General features: G+C 44.2%; 2 protein-coding genes across 6 annotated transcripts; both read right to left on the minus strand.

Annotated features, from left to right (window-relative positions):
* Positions 1-2,055: 2,055 nt before the first annotated feature.
* Positions 2,056-6,234, minus strand: znf576.2 (zinc finger protein 576, tandem duplicate 2). 4 transcript variants are annotated; one of them, XM_067238023.1, is made up of 5 exons: positions 6,148-6,234; positions 5,182-5,351; positions 4,575-4,690; positions 4,211-4,354; positions 2,056-4,081 (listed from the first exon to the last, which is right to left on the minus strand). In XM_067238023.1, the coding sequence occupies exons 2-5, from the start codon at positions 5,324-5,326 to the stop codon at positions 3,071-3,073; spliced, it is 1,416 nt and encodes a 471-aa protein (XP_067094124.1). In that variant the 5' UTR covers positions 5,327-5,351; positions 6,148-6,234; the 3' UTR covers positions 2,056-3,070. The 4 variants fall into 4 exon arrangements, with proteins under 4 accessions (XP_067094124.1, XP_067094125.1, XP_067094127.1 ...); XM_067238024.1 differs by having other exon boundaries at positions 6,062-6,168; XM_067238026.1 differs by having other exon boundaries at positions 5,182-5,348; positions 6,148-6,162.
* Positions 6,235-6,431: 197 nt separating this feature from the next.
* On the minus strand, positions 6,432-17,743 carry LOC136944833 (uncharacterized). Of its 2 annotated transcripts, none has more exons than XM_067238745.1 (9): positions 17,663-17,743; positions 16,493-17,065; positions 15,853-16,368; positions 9,922-13,827; positions 9,628-9,822; positions 9,464-9,532; positions 9,128-9,311; positions 8,671-8,911; positions 6,432-8,546 (listed from the first exon to the last, which is right to left on the minus strand). In XM_067238745.1, the coding sequence occupies exons 2-9, from the start codon at positions 17,013-17,015 to the stop codon at positions 7,134-7,136; spliced, it is 7,047 nt and encodes a 2,348-aa protein (XP_067094846.1). In that variant the 5' UTR covers positions 17,016-17,065; positions 17,663-17,743; the 3' UTR covers positions 6,432-7,133. The 2 variants fall into 2 exon arrangements, with proteins under 2 accessions (XP_067094846.1, XP_067094845.1); XM_067238744.1 differs by having other exon boundaries at positions 9,128-9,329.
* Between the last annotated feature and the right edge of the window lie 255 nt (positions 17,744-17,998).

The raw sequence follows: 17,998 nt of genomic DNA on the forward strand, positions 1-17,998 counted from the left end.
GGTTGCTGGAGTCCGAGTTCTGGGAGTCAGAGACCGGATTGTCTCTCTGTGGGCTGACCAAGTTGACCAGGGGGGAGACATCTTTAGTCTCTGTCTCCTCGCTTTTCCTCCAGGCACTGTTGCAGTTGTTCTGGTAACTGTGTTGGCGGAGCAATATTTTGCTGCCAAAGTATTTTCCACAAGAAGTACATTGCACGTGTTGAGGGTTGCACCTAAATGGAGTACAAACAAATACACAATGCACAATCTCTGGACAAAACTCCACAGTATTCAAACTACAATAAACACATGGCCTACAACAGAAAAATCCATAATCTATGTTAACAAACAGGTTTTACCTGTGTTTCTGGATCGTGCCAGGCGAATGGAAATTACGAGAGCAAGCCTGGCACACGAGAGATTGTTTGGAACTGGTGTATGGTTTCCTTGTTTTTCTACTACTATTGGTTGTCCGAGCAGGACCAGGGTTGGAAGAGGTAGCACCGATTACGTTGCAAGGACGAGATACTAAGTGGGCATAAGCCTGGTGCTGGGCAAGCTTAAGTCCTCCATGGAATGTCCGGGGACACATGTTGCAGCGGTGTTTGTGTCTAGCTTTAATGTGATGATGCAGCAAGTAAGATGCTGTAAATGTGAGTTTACAGAACCGACATGGATGTAGGATCTGAATTTCATGGTCAGACCCATGTAGCTGTGAGGATAGAGATGATGTCTGGGAGCGGGGAGTTTTCTCCGATGTTAATGTTAAATAGTAATTAACGGGGAAGGCGGCCGGGAATCTGTCTGCTGGCTGAAGAGAGACAGAGTTGGAGGATACAGGAGAATTTTGGCTCTGCGGTTGCAACTTGGAGCCAGTGGGCTCATTCTCTAGTGAGGCTGGGTGTGATTTAGGCTCTGGAGTGTCAGAAGGGGAAACCGTCAACATTTCCTGGAAAGACTCAGACGTTGCGTGGTTCACTGGTTCAATTTTGAGGGAAATCTGGAGATTTTTCTGTTTTATGACAGAATCCGTAATCGCAGGGCAATGGGCACATCTGGGTGGGCTCTTTCTTGCCATCCAGCCACAGTACTGGCAAAAGATCATTGGATCTATAGGCCCAAAGACACAAAATGTACTGATGAGCAGGAAGAAGAAGCATATATCCTGCTGACCAAAAAAGGAAATAAATATTTGTATTGGATGTATTCAGTCATAATTTACAGCCCTGAAATTAGGCTACTCTGTTTTGGAGATTCAGAGGGGAGGGCTGCATTACAAACTTGTGAGGTGATGGGATATGTTGTATGTTCAATACATACAATGTTCTAGGCTTTTTGGTGGTCCACTTGGAATCGACATTCCTTGATGTAGCCTAAGTATCCAGTTTTTAGGTAAGATTATAGTTGAAGCTATGCAAAAAAAAATGCAAATCACACTAAATGCATGTCTCAATACCTCACATTATGTTTTTGCTATTGTGTTTGAATAGAACCCTAGCTATACAGTACAATGAATTAGCCTAGATCTGACGTAAATGGTTTGTTACTTGACAACTGTATTTAACCAAAAACGCTAGCTCTTGCTAAATCAATTCCAAAACATGAGTGGTGTAGGATACTAATTTGACTCATACTGTACTTTTAGTGTGTACATTAATAATGCATACGACCGTCGCATATAAGTATTCGCCTGTTGCTCTGCAAGCAATAGAAGCAAAAAAGATTGACGTAGCTCTAATTACGACACAATAAAGAAATAGTTGTGTCCAAATATTACTGCCAAATTTGACTACTGTACCTGCAGGTGAGCAATTTAATAAATTGATATAAGAAAGCGTGTTCTCAAATTAGGTTGACGAGCGGGCAGTAGTATATAGAATATTCCTTTGTCAACATGTTTCCATTTTAATTTGAAAGTTTGTATTTGTAGTTGCTAGGCGTTATTTTGCAATTCGACATACATTTGAAAGCTTCGTATTATTTCGCGGTAACGCCGTGTTTAGAATGTCTTAATGGTTTATGATCATAATGATGAAACAGATTATAGACATCACTAATAATAGTCTTAATCCCATATAAAATAAACACGTTTAAACACATTTTATATCCATTATATACACATTGACAGATTTGTTGCAGCCCTCGAGGCAGCTCTCTTTATTACTTATTGGCAGTGTCCAGTCATGATGGATTATTGTGGAGGGAGAGAAAATCCGTAAAACCACTTAATTCAGGCCACCGTTGTCACTCCTGCTTGCTTGCGTCTAAACCCTGTCAGGTTCATTTTAACACTTCAATATAAAAATACAGTGATCAAATTATGAGTGTGGCAGGATTAATTTATCTGCTTTTGCAGATAATGAAATTAAAACATTTTACAACCAACAGGCCTAAAAGAACTTAAGTAACAATTAAATCTCTACATAATTCTATACTCATTCAGTAATATAATTTAGATCTTAATCAATAATTGCAGTACTTTGCTTGACAATTCATCACTTCAAATGACTCCGAAAGTTAATAAATACATTATTCCTTTAAAAACAATTGGCCATTCAGACATTCACACCAACATTGTGAATTACACATTTTCTTGGGCCCTTTTTTTTAAATAGTTATAAAAAATGTTAAGATTTAATTTTCAACCAAGACGAAAAGATGAAATAAAAGCATGACAAAAAATAAATTTTAGAGAGGGGCCTCGTCACTCAACATACCTTACACACATCACACAAGCACTTCGAAAAGAGCCATAAAACACAACACATTTATAATTATGGTTTAAAATAAATCAATTATAAAATGTTGAAATCAACATGATGCCCAGTAAGACAGGTTTAAGACTAAATTAACATATTTTGGTTAGTCTAACTAACGGTGAGTGTATAGTGGATCGACAACATGCCTTGTAAACCTCACATTTACCAAAAAACACTCCAAACTATAGGTCTTCCTGTCAACTCATGATCAGTTAAAACTCCCACGGTAAAAACAAAACTCAAACCCCTTTTCACTAAACCCCCCCCCCCCCACCCAACCTCTTAAATTTTTTTGCTCATGATTTTGAAAAAAACACTTCCTCTCCCATGAATTATCTCTTGCTACGTCCGGCTGGCTTCTTCTTCTCCTCTTCCTCCTCTGGGTGGCTCTTCTGGTGGGCCTTCATGTTGCTCTCCCGACCAAAGCTTTTGCCGCAGGTTGGGCAGGAGTAGCGGCCAGTGGTGTGCACCCGGGCCTTATGGGCCTCCAGCTGCTCAGGGCGAGCAAAGCTCTCCTCACACTCTTCGCAGGGGTGGGCCTTCCTGGGGGTGTGCTTCTCCTTCTTGTGGGCACGGAGCTCGGCCAAGGCAGGGAAGGTGAGCTCACACTCAGGGCAGCGGTGGAGGCGGGATGCATCAGCCTTGGGCTTCTTTTTCTCCTCCTCCTCCTCCTCCGCAGGGCCTTGGCCGTCGCCTGCAGTAGCGGGCTGCTTTCCCGTCTCTTTACTTGCGGCGTGCTTCTCTTTCTTGTGGGCACGGAGCTGGACCAAGCCTGGGAAGGTGAGGTCGCACTCTGGGCAGCGTTGCTGGCGGGATGGAGCTGCTTTGGGTTTCTTCTCCTGCGCTGAGGTTTTGCCGTCACCCGCAGTAGTGGCCTCCTTGCCTGCAGCTGCTTTGGGTGGACGTCCTCGACCTGGTTTGGCTTTCGGCTCAGCTACAGCAGCTCCGGCGTCTTCCGTGTGGTTGCTACTTTCCACCTCTTCCTTCACCTCCTCGTCTTCCTTCTTCTTCTTCCACTTCCCCTTCTTCTCAACGCCCGCGGCGTCTTCTGGTTTGAGGGCCCGTGCGCGCTTCTTGGAGGCATCGCTGCCGTTGCATTGCTGGTCTCCCGCATGGTTTTCCTGGTGCAGCACAAGCTCAGCTTCATTCTCGAAGCCCCGGGCACACTTCCCGCAGCGATGGGTCTTGGTGCTGTCATCGGCGTCCGCTCCTTCCTCTGCTTCGGGACGAGGGTGCTGGGCCAGGCGGTGGGCACGCAGCTGTGCAGGGTTCCGGAAGGTCTCGTTGCAGTCCTTACACACAAACTGACGCTCCGGACATATCTGTCTCCTGTGGGCTGTTAACTGTAAAGCACAAAAAAAGGAAAAGAATGGGGAACAAAGGGTGTGACAAAAGTTAAAACGAGCTAAACATCACATCTTTTCCATTTCAACATTAGGCCATTGGCGTCCACATCCTCATTTGACACAGACCTCAGAAAATGTACGAAAGCACTCGTGACAGTAAGGGCACTTGAAGGGCTTGTCTTCCTTGCTGTGGGTGGGTTGGTGCTCTGTCAGCTCTTCAGAGGATGAAAAGGTGCGGTCACACACATAGCAGGTGAACAGCGTATCTCCCTGTGCGGCACAAACAGACATGGCATAAGGTGTGTCACAGAAAACAAAACCTTGCCAAAACATGTACTCACATTTCTTGTATTAGTTAGTTGTACATCCAAAGACAGATATATATAAAATATATGTAGTGTGTATGTAGTAACGCACACATATGTACGTACATAAACACTTATCTATACAACTGTATATAAGTATATATAAACAGGTAAGTGTAGGATACCTGCTGAAGCTGCTGCTTATACTCCTCCCGATGGCTCTTCTTCATGTGCCTCTCCTTGGCTTTGGAGTTGCAGAAGGTAATGAAGCACTGGAAACACTGCAGGTTCTCATGTTGGTCTGGAAACGGAGTAGACTATTCAAGTTATGACAATTCACTGTAGACATTGAAAATGTGTTGTCTCTGTACTGTGTAAATGAGATAAAATGGCAGTAAGCATTCTAACAGGACTGCTTTGCAAGGAGTGGGTAATAAGAGGATCATGTTTAATTGTAATTTGTTTAACTACATGCTTTTCTGGTTCTACCCATTTGCACTTATTTGCTTTTCACAATCTATGCTTCATGTTTTGGCTACCTGCAATGTTTTTGGGGCTATTTTGTTGTTTATGATCATTGACCTATGCACTTTAAAGCTCTTTCTTGTAAGTCACTTTGGATAAAAGCGTCTGCTAAATGAATAAATGTAATACAGCTGTAAGGACATGATTTTTGTTACTAGTCTCGGGTAAGTAATTGAAGTAGTCCTAAATAATTTGAATTAAAGACCAACACAACTTCAAACTAAGTTTGCACATTTAGTTGATCAAAATATACACTTAATAACTCACAAGGTTGAATGACAGTGGGTGGAGGTGGCTTGGTGGTAATGGCCGGGTAGGGTTTCTCAGGTTTAGATGGAGGTTCCTCCGCAGGGGGGTCCGGAGCTCCCCGTCCCATTACTATTTCCTCTACGTTCAAAATGCCCGAGTCCATCTTTAGATGATACAAACACCCTCTGCTGATGACATAAATGACAAGAAGCAATCAAGCAATGATTTGCTAGTTAGTTTAACTTGAATAGCTAACTAGCTAGCTAGCTTCACAGGAAGCTGAACATGTCTGGAAGCATGCTGACTGTAAAGCTGCAAAGTGATTGTGACAAGCTAGGCTAAGCTCACTTGTGCCACATTTATCACACGTCTTTTATGTGATAAGCCCACTGGATTTAAGCAGCCACTAAAAACAATCAAGATAGCTAGACAGCTAGCTACCGCACAGTCTACTTTTGTATCGACAGTTAAGGGTAACTAACTACACTCCTTGCTACTGTAGCAACAGACAAGTTTCCGCCAGATGCTAGGCTAGCTCCTACTGGTAAAGGACCGACACGGAATAAGGCCCTGCTATGTAGCGCTATCTAGCTAACTTATTTGGCTATCTATCAAGTTTGGACATTTATAGACTTTACCCAAAATAATAAGACAGGGCAGTGGGAATAGCCGTTCCCAATTAGCACCACTGTTAAGCAGTAAGCTAGCTAACGCTACAGCAAGTCTGTTAACAATAAGTTTGTAGCTACAGTACTTTGTGTAGCAAACACTGCATGAGTTAACGACGGCTAACTAGGGCTAGCTACAGTTCTTTCAGACTTTCATTTGCATTTAACAAAATAGAATTAGTTAACACTAACTAACTTAATTAAATAACAAAATACCAATAGATACCTACACTTATGGATAGCGTGTTCTCGAGCGTAGTTTGTTAACATTTAAATTGTTGAAATAAAGTTAGCTAACCAGTTAGCCACCACCAACCTCAATCGTTTTGTGTCAATTTTGGCAAGTAGCGTGACGTCAGCAGACAGAAAAAGAGGCTGGCGGACTTCACTTTTTGTTTTAGGTCGGAAGCCATGCAAGAGGCATTTTAGGCAAACGCTTAAATTCGCGTTTAATGTAAACAGTAAACGCATCCATATTTCAATTATGGCAGAGCCTATGACAAAAAAATAACACCTTCGGCCGTAGCATATTTAAATATGTGAACGAAGCGGCTTTTAGCCAATAAGCATGAAACATCTCACTTCGTTAAGATTCAGGCATATTGTTTTTAATTTTTTAAATTTATGTTCAATTAAATTACACAGTATTTCGTGTATGAAATAAGGTTCATAGCTGTCAAGAGGCCACACACACACAATCATCTAAATGTTTCTTGCACTATTTTGGAAACATTTCAGGAGTGAATAGTCTCCTGATAATTACTACTGTTCAACGTATTCACATCATATGTTCAATGCAAATCTAACATTTCTCTCAAACATACACAAGCCAATGATAGGCTACACCCAAAAACTTGCTGACATTTGATAAAAGGGAGAAGAACTAGCTGAAAAGCATCTTCAAATAAATACCCCAGGAGAAGGAGAGTCTTATTGGGAACCATAATAAATATTGTACAGCGGCAATAAAATGACAGAAACTGGCACCGAAAAGGCAAGATGGTGAAAGCGTGCAAAGAGAAATACTGTGTGACAGAGGAGAAATGAGAATTAAAACCATTTAAATAACACATGATTCAATCTGGTTCATAGAGATAAACAATGATGGTAAACCAGGTGTCAGGTGGGAATCAGGTGGCTGAGCGGTTAGGGAAGCGGGCTAGTAATCTGAAGGTTGCCAGTTCGATTCCCGGCCGTGCCAAATGTCGTTGTGTCCTTGGGCAAGGCACTTCACCCTACTTGCCTCGGGGGAGAATGTCCCTGTACTTACTGTAAGTCTAAATGTAAATGTAATGTAAACAATCAGAAAAACCCATGACTGTGGAAATTCAAGAAGCAGTTGTGGTTGCGAGAGATACAGAGAAACACACAACACTTGAGGCACCGCACCCGAGATGTTCGCTCACAGCCTCCGAAGCGACACCTGCTCTCTTCTCCCTCCCCAACCTGCTCGGGCCAGTGGCCCGAGCCATCGTACCGCGTGGCTGCATCTGGCAGAGGCCCTACCTGCATCAGACCAGGATTTGGAAGCACACCTTGGGTATGCACTGTCTGAGCTGGTGGTTGTGGAGGAATCGAGTCCTGGGTGTCTGAGCCACTGGAGAGGATGAGGGCCTTGGAAACCTCCAACCTGAATGCCATGAGGTTCAAAGGCTCTGGCCCAGGACGGCGGTCCTGCCGGTAATGCAGCCATGAGTTGACCAGAGCCACATCTGTAAGGTACCAAAGGATTACCTGGGGCCAGCAGGATGCAGCCGATGCTGACTGCGGGGTGCGGTAAAGTTCTCTCAAGTCTCTGTTAAGACGGGCAGCCTTTTCAGCTTTTTCAAAATTGTCGACCAAAGATGCCATATATGGCTGCCCCTTACCTACGGTGGACAGGATGAAGCCATGATGGGATCTGCGGAGCATCAATTTCCCATCTGAACTGACAAACTCATCCCCAATCTGCCCCCGAGCTCCACCCACTTTGCCTGCACTATGAACACCCGACTCAAGGAGGCGCTCTAGCATTGCTGGGGTTGAGAGCTCTTGCTTACAGAGATACACCATCCCATCTCTGGGAACCATTTTCTCAACCGTGCCCTCTTTGTCAGACAGATCCAAACTGAGATCCAAATGTAGGATCATACCAGAGGATCCTAGTAAGACAGTGCTGTTCAGGGAGGGCTGGTTGTCATTGTGGTTGACTGCCCTAGCTGTCAAAGGAATGGTATATTGGTCAATTCCATGGTCCCCCTCTCGCCTAAGCATCTCACATCCTGCCTGGATGCGGTTCAGTATGGGTCGGACCCTCCAAAGGGGATCCATTTTCATCGCAGAGCAGTTTTGCTGATCTGCACACCTTTGTACATTTCTAGAAGTGATTGAGTTTCTACATGTTGTAAACTTAGCACTTTGGTCATGCATTTGACTTTGACTGGTATGACTTTGGCCACTCATGTCTGATCCAGTTTTAACTGGGCCAGCGATGAGATGAGTTGGAGTGTCTTGGGCTCTGTCCTCATCACATCCTGTGTCCCTAGGCATGTCAGTGTTACTATTGTTACCAGCTCGGCTTGCACCTCTGTCATGTCTTACGTCCCTAACGTTGTCAATGGGTGGAGATGCTAGCTTTAGCTTGCAGGAAATCTGTGAAAACCGGGAGGCCGACATGGCCTCAGCAATCAGTGGAACCTTGGTGAAGTCCTGCCAGTAGAGCTTCAGACTGGGAAACTGAAAGAAACGAGTTAATTAGGTAGTTTAGTGTACAAAATAAACAATTATTTCATTTCCTCCCATTGGTCTTGTTCATTGTAGTGATTGATAAAATGCATGACGTGACTCAGTGGGCACTAACCTTTAACGTTCCCATTGCAATATGGATACCAACAAACTGACAGACTTCTTTGGCTGTGACTGGGTTTGTCAGTTTGGACATTTTATTTGTACAGTTGGCAATATCTGCCCAGGTATCCCAGCCGAGATACCTGAGGAAGTAATCAATGGGCTTTCCACAGCTATATCTGTCTCCATCTCTTTGTGCATAGGATGATCCAGTTGTGGGTCTGGAATGAGCCTGAGGCTCACAGGTCGACATGCTAAAAGAAAACCAGACATGGACTATATGACACAAGGCAGGAAGATGATCAAAGTATAATAGAAGTTACTTGAAAGCCTGACTTAAATATATTACGATGTGATGTGCAGTCCAAGTGCAGAGGAAAATTGGACAAAACATAACCATCAATGTATACATTATTTTCATAAAGACTATGCATTGTATAACAAATATCTATGAAATAAAAATCCAATACTTGATTGTTGTTGTTTCATTTGGATGATGTTGTCCATGATGATTTTGGAAACCCGCCATAAGCAGGGCTTCTGAGTCAGGTTGTGGATCAGATAATTCCATATCAACAGAATCTTCCTCATCAGAACTATTCAGGAGAAATTCTAGAAGCTCAGAAGTGTCCTGCTGTTCAAAGTCGAGTTCACCTGGAAAAAAGAGAATGTCTGAGGACAAGTACAACGGACATAACAAAGTTATGTTGCCCATGTGGTTTTAGTCAAGTGAATGTTGAAAACACACATCCTGCAAAAAAAATACTCATCAGACATTTGAGTCACTGTAAAACATCAGAACGTACCCTCTGCTGTGTCGACCCCTTCTCCTATCGCTCTGCTCCCCTCATGCTCTTCTGCCGAGCTTCTGTCATCTGTCAGTCAAAAGTAAAAAAAATAGTTTTCAGTTAGGCTCTTAACGCTAGCACTTAGAAATGTTTATCACAGGTAGGAGGGAAACAATGCTTACACAGTCTACCAAAGGTTGGCATGGCCTGGTGTTCTACAAACTGGTCTCCCTGCTCCACTGAGGAGGAGACCCCAGCGTGACTCTGAGAAGGCTCCAGAAGAACTTCTCTCTCCTCCTGCTTCACTGGGTAGAAGATGCACTGCCTGACACTGGAGTCAACAGAAGAGGCTTTGATCCGCTCACCCATGTCTGGCTCTGTAAAACCACAGCACACAGTACACATAAGACATCAGTACTGAGTACTTCAGTAAGAGATTGGGCCTTTCTGTTTCAAAACGTTCCTCTTGTACTTACGTAAACCTGGGCCGTTGTGAATGTCCACCTGCTCCACACTCCATCTGATCTGCTTCTGCCCCACTGCGTCCAGAGGATCATTCTGTGAAACGGTCATCTCCTGCTTCACCAGAACAGACTTAATACCCTGTTGGTGCTGTGGCTCTGAATGTGGTTTAGTCCGAAAGTTGTGCAATATAGAAGGTGAATCAGAGCGCTGATCCTCGTCTTCCCCCTCTCTCCGTCTCGAGGTAAGGAACCTCTCCAGTATGATGCCTGGAGACTGGACGGTGTTTCTGTCCTGCTCCTCCACTCCTATTCCCAAACCTTCCTCTGACTTCAGCACTTCCTCCACACTGGTGGTGACCGACTCCAGCTCAAAAACGACCTGCTCCTCCGGTGACTCCTCCAGGACAGAGGGCACACTTGGTGCAGATGCGGCAGGAACAATCTCTCTGTGGGGATCCGGCCTAGAATCGATCTCTGGCTCAACACTTGAAGCTGCCACACGACAAGGTTGCGGAGCACCAATTTGTACTTCATCTTTCATCTCTGAATCGACAGGGAGCGAGGGCTGCTCATAGACAACTTGGCATTCATCTGTATCTTTGTCTGAACGTACCCGTCTCTGGCTGTCTCCGTCTAAACGTCCCCTTGGGGTTCTCCTTCCACGCCCGGATCCTCTCCTTCTGCGCCTCGCCACATTCTTTGGAGCAACTCCCTTCTTCTCCTCTTCTTTTCTTTGGACTAGTATCTCCTCCTCCTCTTGCTTGATCTCGGGATGCTCTGTGGAGCTGGAGGACGACTGTGTGCTTGGCCTCGTTTCGGCTGTCTTAACGTTTTCATTCAGATCCTCATGTGCAAGGGGTTCAAGGGTGTTCTCTACTTCGCTTTGACTCAATCTTTTTACAGTCTGACCTTTGGCACTCTTTTGAGACAAGCTCTGGCCTTCTCTTTCGTTTTGTTCCCCTACAGTGACTAAATCCACTTCCAAAAGTAACTCCTCCTTAATGTCATCCTCTACTGGAGCTTGGTGTTCAGAAGTATAATCTGGAGTTAGGGAAATCTTACGGCTCTCCTGCACATGGCTCTGACTCTCTGGGACATCCTCCCCTGCCACATGCCCGCCAGACTCGGCGTGGAGAGAGGTGTCGAGAGTTTCTATGGACGTGAGGTGTGGAGGGAACTGGCCCGACAAGAGGGGTTTTGCCTGGTCAGATATGAGAGGAGCCGGGGAGACAATCGGTGGAGGAGAGTGAGATGGAGTAGAGTGCTCTGGAGGATCGCCATGGCCCTGAAGGCTCCTGTCTTCACATCCGTCACCTTCGGGAGGAGCCAAAGCCAGTGAGGGGGAGGGGTTCAGGGCTGGGAAAGAAAGTCCTCGCCCTTCTTTGTCACTTGAGGCCGTCTCTCCCACTTCTGCTTCCATGTCCCAGTCTGAAGCAACGTGCATGCCAAATGGGTTTGGATGCACTGGAATTTCAACCGATTTTGTACTCACGTTTGGAGCCTTGCCTAGGTTGGGACCCGTAACGCCCTCAAAGATGTTGCCGTTGGTGTAAGTCAGCTCGGGGCTTTCAACAGCATGCATGGCTGCCTTGTGTCCCTGGAGGGAGGAGACCTCATTGAAATTTGCCCCGCAGTCGTTACACTCAAGGGCTCGGCCGGAATGAGACGAGGAGATGACTCCCTCGGTCTCCACCTTGGAGGTGCCACTGCGCTTTCTGGGAGCTCTCTTTGGCTTGGTGGGTTGTGAGTCAGAGGACACGGTGGTGAAGAGAGACGTCAACAGAGAAAGTCCTTTCTGGTTTTTCTTGGGCCTCCCCACTTTTTTCTGCATCCCAACACTTAGCATGTTAAGGGGTTTCCCACCTGGCCCGTTCCTCCTCTGTCTGAGTGTGTTGCCTTTACTTGGAGAGGATTGGGACTGAGGCTCCGGAGGTTCATCTGAGGCCTGCGTGGCATCTAATTTGTAAACTTTTAACTGGGGTTGTTTATGGCCTTTAAGTAAAAGTAAGGACTGTTGTGCTAATTTTGGGTCTGGTATATCTAATGAGAGAAGGCTTGTCTTTTCCAGGTCAGCCTCTTCTAGCTTTCTCTTTTTCTCCTTCCTGGGCTGTTTGCCATCCTTCGTTTTCTTAAGCTGGCCTTCCTGTGGATGTGTCTGTGTGTTTTTGTTTGGTGGCTTTGGCGTGATGATGGTGTCTTGCTCAGTTGACTGCTCTGAACCCTCGTGAATTGCATCTTTATTCCTTTTCATTTTCTTTTTCTTAGATGTTACTTGCATTTGTTGCACTTGCAAATTATTGACCGTATTGGTGCATTGAATTTCATATTTGGATCCCATCTTCCTTTGTTTGTCATTTTTTTCTTTCACCGCCTTTTGTTTTGAAGGCACTTTTTTGCCTTCATTTGTTGGCGTTGAGACAAACATTTCATTTTGGTGTTGTGTCTGCTCTTCTCTCTGAATCAGCTTGACCGGCCTGGAAGGTTTTGGCTTCTTGGATTTTCTCTTTTTCTCTTTTTTCTCTTTAGGGCCAAACTTTACAACTAATCTACCTTTTTTTGTTTTTTGCCGTTTGACAGGTTTTTCAAAATTCTGCATTGCCTCCAAACTAAGCTGCAACGTAGCCTGTTTTCTTTTCCGTACTTTTACAAATTCTTGAACTGACATATTTATTGGCAGTTGTGAAACCGTTTTAAGCAGTTTTGTCTCTGGTGGAGGAAGAGATGTCTGTAACACATTAAGTTTTACACTGTTTACTTCAGGATGAAATCCCTGTTCCCCTGCATCATCAGGCATGCCAAGGCCCTTCTCCCTCTCTCCACCTTCCAATAGATGTTTCTCAGTGGAGTCCTGTACAACTTCGTCCACCTTCTGCTTAGCCGAGTCAGTTTGTAGAGTGGAAATTACTTTAACTCCACTATCTGCTTCTGTATGTGAGGTTTCCCCTTGTCCCTGATTACTTTCATGTTCTGAAGTTTGAGTAAATGTGACTGTCTGTACTAAAGAGGAAGTTGTCAGCTCTAACTCAACCGTTGGGGTGAGAGTTGGGACAGGCATAATTTCACACTGACCTATTAGAGATTGACCAGAGGTCTGCTCCAGTTCAGTGATTGGCACCAGAGGGGATTCAGACATTAGCCCCTCCTGTACGGTTGGAGGCGGTTCCATATCCAGAGTCGGTACCAACGGCGTGAGTTCCAATACAACTGTTTGCTCTTGGACTTGTTCCAGTTCAACCCCCTCACTCTTAGAGACGTTACGATCCACAGAATGACCTTCTGCTGTCTGTCCAGTCTCTGACGGTTCAAGAAGCTGCTCAGGCCTCATCTCCCCTCTGTGTGTTAGCACCTCCTCAGCCTCGACTATTGTTGGCCCTGCATTTTCCACCGGGACAGCGTATTCATCCGCCTGTGTGAGTGAAAGTGACGGGTGCTCCATTTGTTCGTCTAGTACGACTGGCTGTATCGTATTCATTGTCTCTGTCCCCTCACAAGGCATGACCGTCAATCCCAGTTCTAATGACCCAGTCTCTTTCAACTCCACTAGCTCCAACTGTGGAGGAGATAGATGTAGCTGAAATGGTTCTCCGATGCACTGGAACCGCTGCAGGTCCAGAGGCTGGGCGTGAGGTGGTACCTGCCCCAGTACGACCACCTGGTTGACTCTCTGTACGTTTCCCAAAGACTCGATGAGTTTGCGGATTTGTTCAGTGTCTATGTTGTCTACTTGTTGAAGGGGTCCAAGGGGTTCCAAGTGTGGGAAGAAGATGGGGGCCGGGGTAATAATAGGCATTCCCAGTTTCACCTGTTGTCCAGCTAATGGCTCTGTCGGATGCTTGCGTTTCATGTGGTGCATTCGTGTTTTGTCGCTCTTAAAGGTGGCCTTGCATGTTGAGCAGGGGTATTTCACTGCAGACAAACCTAAGGTGACAAAATATAAGAAGTTAATTATTATAGTACAACATATAGCATGGCCATTCAAAACACACTGCAAACTTATAAATGATAATACTGATTTTCAATTATTCAAAGAAAGGCATTTACAAATAATGACTAAGGTATTACATTGTTGTGATTAGATAACATGGCAAAGCGTCATCAAGTTAACAGTTCCATCTAATCTATCTCTCCCTGTTTTATCTGTTAATACACCACAGATGAAACTGACCCTTCTAAATGTTAGATCACTAAATAACAAAACATTTCTAGTTAATGATCTGTCAAACTAAATAACTTAGACTGCATCTGTCTAACAGAAACCTGGCTAAACAATGACACGGCAACAGCAACATTGATAGAAGCGTGTCCGTCTGATTACAGCTTTCACCAAGTTTCTAGGAAATCAAAAAGAGGTGGAGCAGGTATTTTCTCATCTAAACTGTTGTTCAAAATCACTGAGCTAGGTTAATTTACATCAATTGAATATCTTGCTATAGGGTTAGGGTGGCCTCTTGATCAAATAAATTGAACTGAAATTGAAATAAAGCTCAAAACCGAATCAATACTTTTTGTTATTATATATCGGTCACCCAAGCACTCGCAAATATTCATACAAGAATTCTCTAAACTATTATCAGTATGTGTCACCAGATATGACAAAGTAGTTCTAAACAGAGACTTAAATATCCAAGTAAATAAAAAAGCTGACCCAAGAGCTATTGAGCTTTTAAATCTCTGACAGTTTCGATCTAACTCAACACATAACAGATCCGACACACCGGCACGGGAACACACTAGATCTAGTAATAACAACTGGACTAAACATCAATAAGATTTCAATAACTGATTTAACCCTCTCAGACCATCATTGTATACTTTTTGATGTGGAAATCATCTTAACAAAAACACAAAATAATTCTTAGTCCATAGAAAACATCTAGACGATGGAGTTATGATGACAGAGAAAAAAACAATCAACAGTTAAATATTTCAGAGTACAAGAATTTAAAAACGTTACAACTAACCAACAAGAGCAACAAGTCTCTCAATACGAGTCATTGTGATCCTGGAGTCAATGATGCACTATTATCTGTGTTAGACTCTGTTGCACCACTGAAAACCAAAAACAAGTCTACAAGCAGAACCTTCCCATGGCTGAGAAATAAAAATGTTAGTGAAACGAAAATAAAATGCCGCGCAGCAGAGAGAAAATTGAGTAAACCAATCACTATCCATTACAATATCTATAAAGATGCACCAACCACCTATAACAAAACCATCCGTCTAGCAAGGAAAGAATATTTTTCCAACATTAGTACAGAAAATGCCAGTTCTTTTCTCCACCATTGACCAGCTGCTAAACACTGTTCCTGCCCCCATCTATCCTCAGCAGTTAAATGTGAAGAGCTTGCTCTGTTCTCCAAGAACAACATAACTTTGATCAGAGGGTTAGGGTTATCATTACTAGTGGAGGTGAAACTCACATCAGTAGATCCTGCAACATAACCATGAGCCCTAACCCTAACCATGAGCACATTTACCTGTATCACACAAAGCAAACTTTCCAAAATCGTCAGCGAATGTAACTCCACAACCTCAGGTATTGATCCTATACCCACAACATTCTTTAAGCGAGTGTTTGATAGTGTCTCAGGTCCGGTGCTAGAGATTATAAACACATCCCTTAGAACTGGCATTTTCACAGATGCCTTCAAAACAGCTGTTGTAAAGCCCCTATTAAAGAAACTCAAATTGGATAACAGTATACTTGCAAATTACAGACCAATATCAAATCTTCCATTTATTAGTAAAGTATTATTAGTAAAGTAAGGCTTGAGCAACATAGGTTCTGGACTGCTCTGCAAAAAGGCCTGTGTTCAGAAAGGTTTTAATACTTATTATATTGTTTTTATTGATTTTATGTAAAGCACTTTGAGCTGCAATTATTGTATGAAATGTGCTATATAAATAAAGTCTTATTATTATTATATTATCAACACTCCTCACCATTTTTCTTCTGCAGTGCCTTCGCAGAGGAAGTCTGGATCTCCTCGTTTCCTTCCGATCCTTTCACCGAGTGTGTCTGCTGGTGTTTCTGGAGAGCCTTGGGCATGCTAAAACGCTTGCCACACTCCTTGCACACATATGGCCTCTCCCCTGTGTGTGTGCGGCTGTGATATTTCAGCAGGGTCAGAGTCTTGCAGGGCTTTCCGCAGACTGAGCAGGTGTAGCCATGCTGACCTATGTGGACTTTCTTATGAAGGGTGAGCTCTGAGGATCTGGAGAAGGCGTCGCCACAGATGGGACACTTGAACGGCTGCTTCTCGGTGTGGGCCCGCTGGTGGGTCATAAGATCAGTGGAGTTGGTGAAGTGACGGTCACAGACGTAGCAGGCGAACAGGGCATCCCCCAGTATGCACTGCTCGTACTGCGCTGGGTGGCTCAGTTTGAGGTGGCGCTCCCTGCTCTTGTGATCGCTGAAGATGATGTGGCACTCCAGGCACTCCAAGGAGAGCTGGGAAGCTGAATGAGGAAGAGGTGGATGAGTTACAAGGACATCACATCAAGGCATCTGTGTGACACTGTCAAGTTTGTTACGAAGGTACAAGTTCAGGGCTTTCACAGGAATCAGAAAAACAATCCTTACACGTTAGAGGCATCACCACAGACTTAGACATGTCCATCTTCAGAGGCTCCAGTCTGTCCTTCTTGGGAGGGATGAAAAGTTTGCGAGGCACTATGTTACACACTTTCACCTCCTCTACATCCATAGAAGAATCGAGAGCCCCCTCCTCACGATCATTAGACTCTATAGAGACATCTGACAGATCAGAAACCATCTTAGTGGGACAAGTCAACTCTGGTGCGCTCTCCAAATCTACCTCCCTGGTGGTAGATAAAAGCTCCAGCATTGGTTGAGGGTCTATAGATCGGGCCCCTGTCTCACTGTCTACTGGTTGAGGGTCTATAGATCGGGCCCCTGTCTCACTGTCTACTGGTTGAGGGTCTATAGATCGGGCCCCTGTCTCACTGTCTTCTGGTTGAGGGTCTATAGATCGGGCCCCTGTCTCACTGTCTACTGGTTGAGGGTCTATAGATTGGGATTCTGTCTCGCTCTCCATTGGCCATGTTGCTGTCTCACTCTTATCTCGTTGTTCTAGCCTCTCCATGGTCCAGTTAATTCTCCCTGATTCCGTTACTTGACCTGGGTGTGGCAACCCTGCATGGAAACACAGAAAGTGAAACACTGTAAGCTACCAAATAAAACAGAATCTAATTTTTAAATGCTGAGAGGGTTTAATTAAATGTATGCATTAGGCTCGATAGTGAGCTTCATCCTCATGTGATCAATGCAATGACTTGCGATCACACGGTCGGCTCAAGAAGACGGCAGCAAGCATAACAGGACCTTTCCAAGCCTTGCAGGCGCCAATGTTAAATCTGTACCCAGCTGTCGCCAGTGAATGGATTTTGTATAACAAAAGACGAGGTGGACGATACAATTACTCGCCCATCATTAAAAAAAAAACGCTAATGTATCACTATCAGAATGATTTTTCCATGCTATGATGAACCAGGAAATGAATGAATCCAGAATGAATGAATGAATCCAGTGGTAATAGCATAGACATATATACATGTCTATGGGTAATAGTGCTTTATTAGCTCTCTCGAAACAGCCAACAATTGATGATTATGATGCGTAGGTTGCACAACACCCGTAGGGCCAGTTTAAATGCAAATACTTTGTGGCCGGCCGTTTAGCCACTCGAATTATCATGCGTTTAACCTAAACCAGCAAGTTTAACAACATTACCTCTGTGGGATTCGTCAGTCCATCTACATATATTTACGTCGCTTCAATTCTGTCTTCTCGCACAAAGCCACCGAGGAGGCTGGCTAGACATGATGACGTAGGCCCCGCACAACTCATGGGGAAAAGTGGGACCTGTAGTTTTTCCTTAATAATTGCTGCCTCAGGAGTAGTTGGCTGACCATTTTAAATATAATGTATAATACATTGTGATAGTCACTCGTATGAGTAGTATTAAAAGATACGTGTTGAGAGAACTTTAGCTAAAGCCTATTAATTGTCTCCATGTATTGTTCAGCCCATAAGCGAGGCTGAGTTGATCTGAAAGAGAGGATGTGA

The sequence above is a fragment of the Osmerus mordax genome, chromosome 6 (genome assembly GCF_038355195.1).
Source record: "Osmerus mordax isolate fOsmMor3 chromosome 6, fOsmMor3.pri, whole genome shotgun sequence".
Taxonomy (NCBI): Eukaryota; Metazoa; Chordata; class Actinopteri; order Osmeriformes; family Osmeridae; genus Osmerus; species Osmerus mordax.

Coding starts and splice junctions, on each gene's coding strand:
- znf576.2 (XM_067238023.1), bottom strand. CDS start 5,326: ATGGACTCGGGCATTTTGAACGTAGAGGAAATAGTAATGGGACGGGGA. Junction 4,691..5,181: donor ACCCACTGTCATTCAACCTT/GTGAGTTATTAA, acceptor CTCCGTTTCCAG/ACCAACATGAGAACCTGCAG. Junction 4,082..4,210: donor GCTTTCGTACATTTTCTGAG/GTCTGTGTCAAA, acceptor TGTGCTTTACAG/TTAACAGCCCACAGGAGACA.
- LOC136944833 (XM_067238744.1), bottom strand. CDS start 17,015: ATGGAGAGGCTAGAACAACGAGATAAGAGTGAGACAGCAACATGGCCA. Junction 16,369..16,492: donor TGTGGTGATGCCTCTAACGT/GTAAGGATTGTT, acceptor TTCCTCATTCAG/CTTCCCAGCTCTCCTTGGAG. Junction 9,330..9,463: donor AGGGGTCGACACAGCAGAGG/GTACGTTCTGAT, acceptor ACTTGTCCTCAG/ACATTCTCTTTTTTCCAGGT.